General features: G+C 40.5%; 1 protein-coding gene across 2 annotated transcripts; it reads left to right on the top strand.

The window, feature by feature from the left end:
* The first annotated feature begins 208 nt into the window (after nucleotides 1–208).
* On the top strand, nucleotides 209–12,117 carry usp8 (ubiquitin specific peptidase 8). Of its 2 annotated transcripts, none has more exons than XM_026163771.1 (19): nucleotides 209–326; nucleotides 1,002–1,178; nucleotides 1,333–1,477; nucleotides 1,585–1,670; nucleotides 1,785–1,926; nucleotides 2,783–2,825; nucleotides 2,916–3,087; nucleotides 3,265–3,427; nucleotides 3,530–3,671; nucleotides 3,853–4,139; nucleotides 4,234–4,707; nucleotides 5,366–5,440; nucleotides 5,580–5,878; nucleotides 6,293–6,514; nucleotides 6,603–6,813; nucleotides 8,278–8,514; nucleotides 8,721–8,863; nucleotides 8,987–9,119; nucleotides 10,454–12,117. In XM_026163771.1, exons 2-19 carry the CDS (start codon nucleotides 1,075–1,077, stop codon nucleotides 10,610–10,612), a joined length of 3,237 nt encoding a protein of 1,078 aa, XP_026019556.1. In that variant the 5' UTR covers nucleotides 209–326; nucleotides 1,002–1,074; the 3' UTR covers nucleotides 10,613–12,117. The 2 variants fall into 2 exon arrangements, with proteins under 2 accessions (XP_026019556.1, XP_026019550.1); XM_026163765.1 differs by having other exon boundaries at nucleotides 209–348.

Genomic DNA, 12,117 nt, shown 5'->3' with positions numbered 1-12,117 from the left:
GTGCTATGAATATATCTACAGCAGTTGAAGAGTAGCGCTATAAACTATAGTAGTGAACAATGTAAGTACGTGCACTTAAAAGTCACAGAGCAATACAGATAAAATACAGGAGTCATCACAAAATATGTGGTTTGGCAGCAAAGATGTGGGAAACGGGTATCAGGAAAGAAAAAAATGACTCCAGAAGGTGGCGGTAGTGTGATAGTAAGGATGCCAACGTCTAAGAATTAGCTGAAGAAGAAGAAGAAGAAGAAGAGAACGGGTTGGGGAAAAAAGGAGGAAGCGGAACAAGAAATCAGAATCAGCTGTCAAAAAGTGGCTAAAATGTAAGCAACGGATCATAAAGAGGTATTTTTTAAAACTAAATGTATATTGTCAAACTGTCAGACAGTAATATAGACCTCAGTGATATGGGGGGTGTTATGTACTCGACTGTCTCTGTTGTAGGGAAATAGTTCTCATAAGCTAACCTTAACGCTTAACTACGTGCGCTCCAAGCGCAGCTTGCTAACTGACGTAGCTAGCAGGCTAACGAGGAAGGTAACAACGCCAGGTGCACATTTAAGGGGCTAAATGGGTTTTTTATCAGCCAAGTAGTAGGTTTAAGGTTTAAACCGAATGCTGTCAGTTTAGTTGACCTTTAGCTGCTTCGTAAAAGCATCCAGCCGAGTAGTGGTTAGCGGCTAACATTAGCGAGAAAACTATGTTGTTGTCGTCAGTGTTGACATGCCCTGGGTCTGTTGACTACAGCCAAGCGCCGTGTCATAGCCAATAAGTGATTTATCTGCGAAGTGTCATCGTTTCGGCTTAGCCTGTCCTAATTCTAGACATTTCTAAATACTACACAACCGCCGACGGCACGGGAAAACTTTTTGAGACGTTTTTGCTAACCGTGGCTTAAATGTTCTTTTGCAGATTGAACTGTTCTATGAAACTAGAACAGCTGTTCTAGTATAAACGGCGTGTGTTTGTGTTTTTCTCTTTCACAAACATTTATCTAGAGATGTTCGGAGCTTGTCTACACCACTGACCCTTTTGCCTGCCAGTGACCTCTGACTCAACACATTCGCCAAGATGCCTGCAGTTTCCACCGGGGTCAAAGAGCTGTATTTGTCCACCTCTCTGGGGGACCTCAATAAAAAAGCTGAAATTAAGCCAGACAAGACAAGCACTAGAAAGTAATGTTACTATATTTTTTTTGGGCAGAAATTATTACCTAATAAAAAGACATTTGTCACTGATCTCAATTTTCTGGCTTCTGTGACTGAAGCACATTGCAGTCATGTGGAGATGAAAATCTTTAACTTACATATACTTTTTTCGTGTTTGTAGTTATGTCCAGAGTGCCTGCAAAATATTCAAGGCGGCAGAGGAGTGCCGTCTGGACAGAGATGAGGAGAAAGCTTATGTACTGTACATGAAGTATTTGACAGTATATGACATCATCAAGAAGAGACCAGAGTTCAAGCAGCAACCGGTATACCTAATATTTATAAGTTTGTTCATTCTTTTTGTATTGCTAACCTAATGTTTTTTTCACATGAAGGCAGATTATTTACTTGAAGTGTTCTCTGATGTGCACAGGAGTATTACGTGACTATGCTTGGGACAAACAGCTTTAAGAAAGCCATTGAAGAAGCTGAAAAGCTGTCTGAAAGTCTTAAACTCAGGTTAGAGGTTTCAGCTGTCATGATTATGCTCACTTTCTTAATTCAGACACTGTAAAATAGGATATTGATTTTGTTTCACTTAACTGATCTTTATTTCCTACCTATTTTGAACAGGTACGAAGAGGTAGAGGTGAGAAAAAAACTAGAGGAAAAGGAGAGACAAGAGGAGAAGAAGAGGAGGGAGGAAATGACAGAAAAAGATGGCGATCGGGGCTCTCCAAAAACGTCATTCACAAACAGGAAGGACAGCAAAAAGGTGAAGGTTTGAAATGAGTATACACACTGCTGCCAGTGTGTATACTCTTTGCAAAGTATATTGCTGGTTTTGGAATTATTTTTGAGGGCCCCATTTACGTAAGATATATAGGCTTTGCAATGGATTATTCTTCCATCCAGATGACATAGATGTGTCACCTTCTGGACATTCTGCACACATCACAAAAGGAATACTCAGATAATAGAGTTTGTCAAACTGGTCTGCCTGCATTCAAGACCTGTCCCCCATTGAAAACACTTGGACAACAAAACAGGCCAAAGAAGACTCTGAACTGTATGAAGCTGAACTCAGATAGTGACTGGAAAGCACTTTCCCACAGTAGCTGATCTCCTCAGTTCTTATTAGTTTTTTAAACATGAAATGTGATGCAAGAAAGTGGTGAATCTGCCACTATCCCAACTTTTTTTAGAAATATGTTGCAAATCAAAAAGAGTATTTTACTGTCTTATATGTAACTTTCCGATAGTTTACCAAATTTACGCTTACATAAAAACTGCATCGATCAATAACCCTCCCAAAAGGATCTAAACTAAAGCACAGTATAAGAGTTGAATTTTGCAGGTGGTTACAGGTATTGAGATATTTACTGCACACAGCATTTCTGTGCCTTTGAAAAATAAAGTGAGATATAAAGACTTCGAATGTTTTCTTTGCCCTACTGGGCATTACAGTGGATTTTAATAATAATAATAATGCAAACACCCGTAGCTTAATTAATATTTGAATGCCTGTATTGAAATCGTAATGATTCTTTTTTGTACCTTTAGTATAAGGGGAAAAATCCAGTTTATGTCAACATGCTAATGAGATGAGTCTTTGTGGATGTGTGTCGCAGGTGAAAGCTGAACAGAATGAACTGAAGAATGCAACCTCAAAAGGTAAAGTGGAAAACCTCAAAGCAGTCACTTTGTTTTTATCTTTGAATTTAGTTGATTTATTAGTGCTGAGTTATGAATTTTGTCTGACAGCTGCGCTGCCTGCTGGTGGGATCACGGCTGAGAAACTTTTCAACATGATGAAGGACCAGACTATCGCAATAATTGTTATGGATGCACGCAGCCATCGAGATTTTGAGGAGTCTCACATTCAGGTCCCGGCTCAAACCTGCATCAGCGTGCCTGAGGAGGCCATTAGCCCAGGGTGAGAAGCGAAGCTTCAAACTTGATTGAAGTTTGTTCTAACACACCATGTGTGATTCATTATCAAATAATAATATGAATGGACTGATCTTTCTACCTTCAGTTTGTTTTTGTGTCTGTGTTTTTTTTTGGGGGGGTTTGGTCAACCTGTGGATAATGAAATGTTTTGACTTTTCAGAATCACTGTGAATCAGATTGAGGCAAAGCTGCCAGAAGAGTCCAAAGAGCACTGGAAACGGCGGGGATTTGTAGATTATGTCATCCTCTTGGATTGGTTCAGTTCTGTCACTGACCTTAAACTGGGGACCACCTTGCAGAGCCTCAAAGATGCTCTTTTTAAGGTAACTGTGTCTGGCGGGTGGTTGACTTTATGCAGTAGCTTGTAAATATCAATACCTGTGTTTTCATGTAAAATTACAATGTTGTGTTTGATAACTGCACAGTGGGACAGCATCACCATCCTGCGTAGTGAGCCGCTGGTGCTGGAGGGTGGCTATGAGAACTGGCTGTTGTTTTACCCCATGTATACGACCAATGCTAAAATTAGACCACCTCGACAGACCATTACCAACACCCTTCCTCAGTGTGAGTATGAGTAGTACAGTTTATTTAAAAAATGGCCCTTTAATGCTATGTTTTCTCATTTTATGAGATAGAAAATAAAAACCACAATATACTTTATATAATTTTGTATTACTCACTTACTTCCTAATTGTGACTGGACTCTTGTCTTACATGTAGACATTTTCTTTGATGTTTTCAACAGTGAACTTTAGCTACCCATCCCTTGAGGAACCAAAACCTCCAACCCCACCTCCACCCGAGCCTGAAGTTTCACTTGAGCCTCAGGAACCATCAGCTCCTGTGCTGGTGAATGGGATCACACCAGCAGAACCTCCAACATCTAAAACTTCCATAGTCGCTGATAGGTTGCCCGACAGTGTTGATTTCTCTGTCACCGGCTCCACAAATTCAGGTCAGGACTTGGGTAAGAAGGCCCCTGCTGCAAGCACATCCAGCCAGTCACCTGCAACACCCAAAGCATTCCCTCAGGTATTGTTTGCCCTGATAACTGTTAAACCTTTAGAGAATGCAAAGCATTAAAGGACTCCAAATGTGTCTAAACATGACTCTTCTCCTGTCCCAGTTTGACCGTACCAAGAAACCTGAACCTAAGCCCAGCCAAAACGGGTCAGCAAAGGATTCTACCCAGAATGGCCCAGTTGTCCCAGACCGTTCAGTTAAACCACCCTTTGCTCCTAATGCTTCTCTTTCTAAAGAAGAACAAAGTCAGATACACTCCGAAGCAGTGGCATTGATGGAGAAAGCAAAGCAGGAGCAGGAGAAACGCATGCAGCAGCGTCGTTTAGAGGAGGAGAAACAGGAGTCGAAAGAAAGGCTAGAAAAGGAAGAAAGTGAGAAGAGAAAGAAGGAAGAGGAGGAGAGAAGACATCAGGAGAAGAAGAAACTGGAAAGGCAAAAAGCAGAAGATGAGGAAAATAAAATAAACAAAGCATGGGATGAAAAAGACAGGAGAGGAAAAGAGCAGAACTCTGACACACCCTCTAAGAGTATGTCTCTGGATTCCCCGGCTCCCAACCATATTGTTAGTGAGATTAAGGTGAGTCCTCTTCTCTGTCAGAGATAATTACTGTCACAAACAAATGAAAGTTTAAGGTCATCCCACAAGGTCCTAGTGTCTTAAATCATTGGTTAAAAGAAGATGTTAAAAATTCTTCGTCATAATTGCACATCCTAAACAATGTACTTTTTTTTTTTTTTAAACACACAATCCACTAAACTGTTTTAATGAGTTAAAGGATTAGAACCTAGTTTGGCTCCTAGAGCTAAAGTATAACAATTAGAGCCCAAATAACAATTATTTGTAAAGATAAAACTTCAAATAGTGTAATGCTCCTCATATAAAGGTGGCATGTGTAGGTTGAAACTTTAGATTCTAACCCCCCCATTTTTACTAACTAGTCCTGTTTAGGCTGATCGCTTCCTTCAGTTTAACCTGTCACTGTCAAAATGGAGGAACAGTTTGATAGAGAAGTGAAGCCACTGCTAAACAATTGTAGTTTGTCCTTTATTAAATTTGAAGTCCTGGACACTTGGGGTTAGTGTTGTCTGTCAAACTTAATGTGTTTGTTAGATTTCCGCAGGGCTGTGAGAGACTGTGACTCTCACAGCCCTGCTGTGACTGTGAAAGCCTTTACAATAATTTTTTTGTATGATCTTATTAAATAAAGTGTGTTTGTGTGTGTGTGTCTTCACAGAGGGAGCCTCTGACCCGAGCAAGGAGTGAAGAGATGGGTAGGAGTGTACCGGGTCTTCCTGATGGTTGGATGAAGGTACCAGATAACCAAACCTGAAATAAGTGATTCATTTGAAATAACTGAGGGTGAAAGTTCAAAGGAAAAAAAGTTTAAAGGTTTATGGTTAAATTTTACCAAATGCTTTTCTTTTCTTCCGCTTAATTTTCTTGGCTAGTTCCTTGACACAGTGACGGGGACCTACCGATACTACCATTCGCCAACCAATCGTGTCCACCTGTACCCTCCTGAAGTCACTGTTCCCCAGACCCCACCATCGACACCACCAACAGTCAAACAGAAAACACCACGACCAGCTGAGCCAGACACAAACCGTGAACAAGAGCAGGAGCAGTCTAAACTGAAACGCTCCTACTCTTCCCCTGACATCAGTCAGGACCTGAGAGAGGAGGCACAGAAAAAGGCCACTGCCCCGACCGCTACTGCTGTCATACCCACAATCAACAGAGAAACCAAGTAAGACACGCTGTGCACCTATAAATATGTTTTAAGTGAACAGATAATAGCTGCATATTATAAAGGACAATAGAAGCCTGCAAAATACTTCTTCTAGTATGAAGATGATGTGTTGGAGTGTCATAAAGGTGATTCAGATTGTGTTTGTGTGGATAGAAGAGTAGCTTTTGATAGTATTTCCTCAGGCTGTTTAGTTAAATGAGCAGAAAATGTGTGATAAGGTAGTAATTTCAGTGACTGTTCATGTTTAGTTTGAACCTGTTTTACAATTAAATATTGTGCTTTTTGTGCTGTTAAAGCAACAATGGTATGTATGACCTGTATTCTTTGTATATATTACACTGTGGTACTTCCTTTGATGATTCATCTGTAGTAACTAGTCTGGCTCTCTTATTTTACTCTTTTCTCTTTCAGACCTGCACCTGCCAAAGTCTATTCTAAAGTGGAGATTGCGCGTCCTTCAGCAGCCAAAATTCGCAACCTCAATCCCACATTTGGGGGTTTGGGCGCATCACTGACTGGCCTTCGTAACCTGGGCAACACATGTTATATGAACTCAATCTTACAGTCTCTTTGCAACACTCCTGCCTTGGCTGAATACTTCAACAACAATTGCTACCTAGAGGATATAAACAGGTTAGATCCGAGATAAGTGGAATTGCTGGTCATAATGAGGTCTGTATGCGGGGGAATGTATAACACCGGAGCCTCTGTTCTCTTTCAGGCACAATATTCTTGGCCACAAAGGGGAGGTGGCCGAGGAGTTTGGTGTAATCATGAAGGCCTTGTGGGCTGGTCTGTACAAGTGCATCAGTCCACGTGACTTCAAGATCACCATAGGCAAGATCAATGAGCAGTTTGCTGGTTATGACCAGCAAGACTCCCAGGAGCTGCTGCTGTTCCTCATGGATGGGCTTCATGAGGACCTCAACAAGGTAGTGTGAAAACTTAATAAGGGGGTATTCCACAGCCACCAGTGAGGCATAAACAAAGTCTTAAAATGGTTACATGAAAAGAGAACCATTAACATCTAAATATTCTCACTCTTATTTAAATATTGACTAAATTAACAGTGCATCCTTTATTCTGTTGAACCACAGCTTTCTCAGGTTTCCTTTTAGTATCCCTGTATGTTGTTGCACACTTGCCTGTTAACAATGAAGTCCTAGTCTTTTTTATCATTTTCCTTCTTTCTGTTTTTTTCACTGGGTTTCATTTTGATGGCAAATTAGAGAGTAAGTAAATAGCTGTGTGTCTTTGGTCCTCCTGCAGCAGTGTGCGTGTGACGTGTCTGCATCTGTCTGGTCTGATGCTCTGTCAGAACCTCTGTGCATGTTGACCCAAGACATGCTCATTGCCTGTATCAACAGATGTCTTTCCTTTCGTTTATTTTGTTTTTACTGGCTTCATGTGCATTTAGATCAGGGGGGGGATGACGGCAAAGCAATTGTGTGATTGTATGTTTTTTTTACAACTCAGCTGTAAGAGGCTGATATTGTGGTCACCTACATTTGTGAAGCAATAGATCGAGAACGAGGTGATGTAAGACCTTAAAAATGATGCTGTATGTGTATGTACTAATAATCTTGGATACATTTGAATCTCAATGACCTTGACCTCAAGGTTAGAGTACTTCTGATAACTGTATTTCTGAAAATCTTGTGACTGCAATGACTTTTTGAAATTGATACCCTAGGTGTGTCTACTAGGAGGCTGAGGAGTCACCAGTATTTTATATTTTTAAACTTACTATAACCACAAAGGTAGTAGGGTTTTTTTTTCTGAGTTATTTTTCCTATTGAAGGTCTTTTATTTATACTGTTAGAGTATCAGCTGAGTGATACAGTGACAATTGTCTCCACCTGGGGTTAAGTTGCAGAAGTACATCAACCCATTTTCTTTTTGAGCATAGGATGCCAATTCGATTGTAGCAGCTGGTGATGTGCATTTGTCATCACGCACGCCATCTCATCATGTCCCTTTTGTGTGATCTTCTGACCTGTGTGCCATCATGCTGGCCCAGTCCCAGTCCACTCTGTCTCTCTGGGATAATTGATTTTTTTTTTTTTTTTTTGTAAATCATACTAATTAATAAGGTATTAATTAGCAAGTGTTAACCTGCCATATCTTCCTGCCTGTCATACTGAGAGTGAACTGGCTGAACTGCATGCTAATAAGCTGAACAATACTCGAGAGATGAATACAGAGATTATGGCTTGAAAATTCTTCATGTAGTTTTTAGTGAGTTTTCACTTCTCCCTGCAACATGATATCGATAGGTGGTATAGTGAACATCTGCCATTATTCATTGATTTTTAATTGAATCACAAAGGCAGGTGTCTCTAGCCGTTAATTTGGGCTTGTGTCATTTTAAATTATTTTCTTTCACTTCTGGTCAGGCGGACAACAGGAAGCGGTACAAGGAAGAAGAAAATGACCATCTGGATGATCAAACGGGTGCTGACCTGGCCTGGAGCAAACACAAGCTTCTGAACGAGTCCATCATCGTAGCACTGTTCCAGGGGCAGTTCAAGTCCACTGTGCAATGTCTGACTTGCCATCGCAAGTCACGGACATTTGAGACCTTCATGTACCTGTCGCTGCCTCTGGCCTCCACCAGCAAGTGCTCCCTACAGGTCAGGGCATATCAAAGCATGTTTTTGCTCTCGTGTCAAGCACACATATTGTTATCTAACATATTCACATCGTGACAGCATTTGTTTCTCTGAATTCATTCGGACAAACTAGCCAATTAAATGTATTGTGGTTGTGTAGATCATATTACTCTTGATTAAATGCATAACTATGGTTAATAATTAGTGATTTTTCTACTTCCGGGTAGGACTGTCTGAGGCTATTCTCCAAGGAAGAGAAGCTGACTGACAACAACAAGGTGTTCTGCAGACACTGCAAAGCCCACAGAGACTCCACCAAGAAACTGGAGATCTGGAAGGTCCCACCCATCCTCCTGGTGCACTTGAAACGGTCTGTAATCAAAGCAGTAAAACAGTTTTTATCTGTCTATTTTCACTCCTCACTTTATAAGCTTTACAGGAGTGCTATTTTTGACATTAACATTATTTCCTGTTGTGGGGGTTCTTCCTGCAGGTTCTCCTATGAGGGTAGATGGAAGCAGAAACTGCAGACATCTGTAGACTTCCCTTTAGATAGTCTGGACCTGGCCCAGTACGTCATTGGACCCAAACAGAGCCTGAAGAGATACAACCTTTACGGAGTGTCTGTAAGTGAAACTGAAATGACTGCTGCTGTTTTTACTGCTCTGGTGTAAAAGATTGATGAAGTATTGTTGTCACCCCGCCAGGCAGGCGGGCTTCATGGACACCTAAATTTGTGAATGCAATAACTCGAGAATGTAGCTGTGAGTAGTGAGCAGTAGCTTCAAATTGATAACATGGGAACATGTACAAAAAAATCTCTTCTAATCTCAGTGACCTCAAACTAAATGTCAGAGGTCACATATTCTGAACATCTTTGCACCTGCAATAACTTGAGAAGTAAGTCACCTAGGGTTTTCAAACTGATACCATTGTGGTGTCTACTAAAAATCTTTGATCACTTTCAATCTCAGTAACCTTGACCTCAAGGTCAAATCACTGGCCTTTGCCAATATTTTTAAATTTATGCACTAAACAAAATTTTAACATAAACATTTTATTCTGAAATAACAGTCTGCTCAGGAACCCTCTGAGCCGATCTATATAAATATGATTTCCTGAACTGTATTAAGTTGAGGCATAATGCCAACGGGTCCTGTGACCTGGGCAGTAAATTCAGCAGGTACCACCATGATACCATTTCTCTATTTTGGTGAGAAAGAAGTGTTTGTATGTAGTTTGGTCTCGGTATAGCTGCTTCTACTGACAGACACAGGATTCGTTAAAGGTCTGGCTGAATGACCAAATTATTTATATATACCAATTCTGATATCTTCATAGTCAAAATCTCAAGTTGTATATGGTATCATCTGTGGTAAGATCAGCAGATGAGCAATGATTACAAACTGCTACATGCAAAGTTTAAGGTCTGCTTACTGAACAAAACTGGTGAATTTTTACAATTATTTTGACATGGTGCAATATCTTTGGTCCCACTCAGGCTTCAGTAAACGTTAAATCGATAGATCTAGCATGGGCCATTTAGTTTTGTATGATCAATCTGTGAAAACCTGGGCTTTCTAAGAACACTTTTTTTTTTTTTTTTTTTTTTTTTTTTTTTTTTTAAATGAGTTGTTTGGTTTCCCAAATATAACAAATGTAGGGAGCAAGGTGGATGTACAGTTTATCAAAGTAACATCAACAATTGTCTAAATGATAAAACAATGAGTTGGATCTGCTTGGGGACTACAGCCAGTCTTTTGGCAAATAGGCAACACAAGAGCTGTACTGGCTCAGTAGCTTTGGTACATAAATGTGTTTGGTCCCTAAACAGCAAGACAGGATAGTAAAATATTTATACAGGCAAGATTGGAAAGAAAAAACCTGGTTTAAAACATTGAAAACAGCAGCCTGTAATGCTTAAGTAACAGTTGATTGTCGTCTGCTTTTCCACTACCAGAACCACTATGGGGGTTTAGATGGTGGCCATTACACAGCCTACTGTAAGAATGCCGCCAAACAGCGCTGGTACAAGTTCGACGACCATGAGGTGTCTGACATTTCCACCTCCTCCGTCAAGTCCTCTGCAGCCTATATCCTGTTTTACTCCACCCTGTGATGGTGCTGTGGGACATAAAGGAGGCACACTAATACACCAGAGCAGCAATGCTTTTTTCTTTTTAGAATCACAGCTCTGAGGACCTGGTGCACAAAGCTGCAGTTAACTTGTCGGGGAGTTACTCGAGCGAGTGGCCATGAGATCTCGTCTGTCCCAGAAAGGAGAACGGTGCAGGCACACTGTGCAACGCTTCAGCTACTAGAGGAGCCATAGCTGTTTAAAATATGCCATCTGTTCACGTTACTGATCATCTAGAGACTAAATGGATCCTCCTTTAAATCTGACTTCTCTACCATAGTTGTGCTGTAGGGCTGACCGCTGGTCCAGACGCTCTTCACTCGCATTTCTTTCACACTCGGTGTGGACAGCGCTATCGCAGAACTGATTTTCAGCTTTCTTGTACTGTGCATACACAGGATTAACAGTTAGGTGGCATGTACATACCTACCTACGCTGATGTTGCACATTACAAATGTAAATACTTTAGGGCAAAATATTTATCTGTTAAGTGACCAAATTATTATTATTTTTTTCGTGAAAGTAGCAGCCATTATATTATCTCCATATTCATAAAGGCAAACCATATGTTTTAGGGGTTTACCTGTAGAGCCTTCTCTTGTTTATTAACGAGGGGTGTTGAAGAGACTGTGACTGATTTTTAGCATTCTTCCTGAGGTAAAGGACGGAGTTTTGCTTGTTCATATTAGCCACATTCTTGCACTTATCCACTTATGCAATCACATTAAGTTGTTTATGTAGAACATATTTGTTTAACAGCCGATTTCAGCGCTCTACTCAGAATGCTTTAAACTGATGCTGATATCTTCTCTGTCTTGCTCGGTTCAGCTAATGAAAGGAAACCCTACAGTCTTCTGTAAAGGTTATTGTCAGTTAAACATACTTACTCTTTACATGATTATACTCAAACACTATTTAGAGGCAAATGTATCAGGATAGATTGACATCCTGTTTGGTTCATACTAGTGATTTTTGGTCTTTATTTGTTTGAGGCTTGGTTAGATTTCTTTTTTTTTTTTCAGGAATTACTTTAATGTTTAGTATTGAGCTGGAGAATGTGAAGACGTGAGAAATTGACCTTAGCCACTTACACGAGTGTGATAGGGTCAACGCACTCTGCCTGACTGACCAGCCGACTGACAAGGGCAAGCACAAAGTAAGCTGATTATTTTTTTTGGAATGGACCAGAGCTCTTAAGGGGTAGGATTAGACTCTGAACTTCCTGACTGTTTTTATTGCCTCGCATGAGATCATGTGCTATTTTCTTTTCACTTGTACTCCCCCCCCCCCCCCCCCCCCCCCCCCCCCCCCCCCCCCCCCAATGTTCTGAAAGTGTTTCAGATATAACGATTATATTAATCTCAAACAACTCATATGTCTATTTATTAAAACTGCTTCAAATTAGTTTCTGTGTGTGTTTGTGAACAAATGTTCCAAGATATCTTCAGCATGTATTAAGTACTGTCATAAAGCCCTTATCAACCTGA

The sequence above is a fragment of the Astatotilapia calliptera genome, chromosome 1 (genome assembly GCF_900246225.1).
Source record: "Astatotilapia calliptera chromosome 1, fAstCal1.2, whole genome shotgun sequence".
Lineage (NCBI taxonomy): Eukaryota > Metazoa > Chordata > Actinopteri > Cichliformes > Cichlidae > Astatotilapia > Astatotilapia calliptera.
This window is presented reverse-complemented; position numbering and strand designations above follow the sequence as displayed.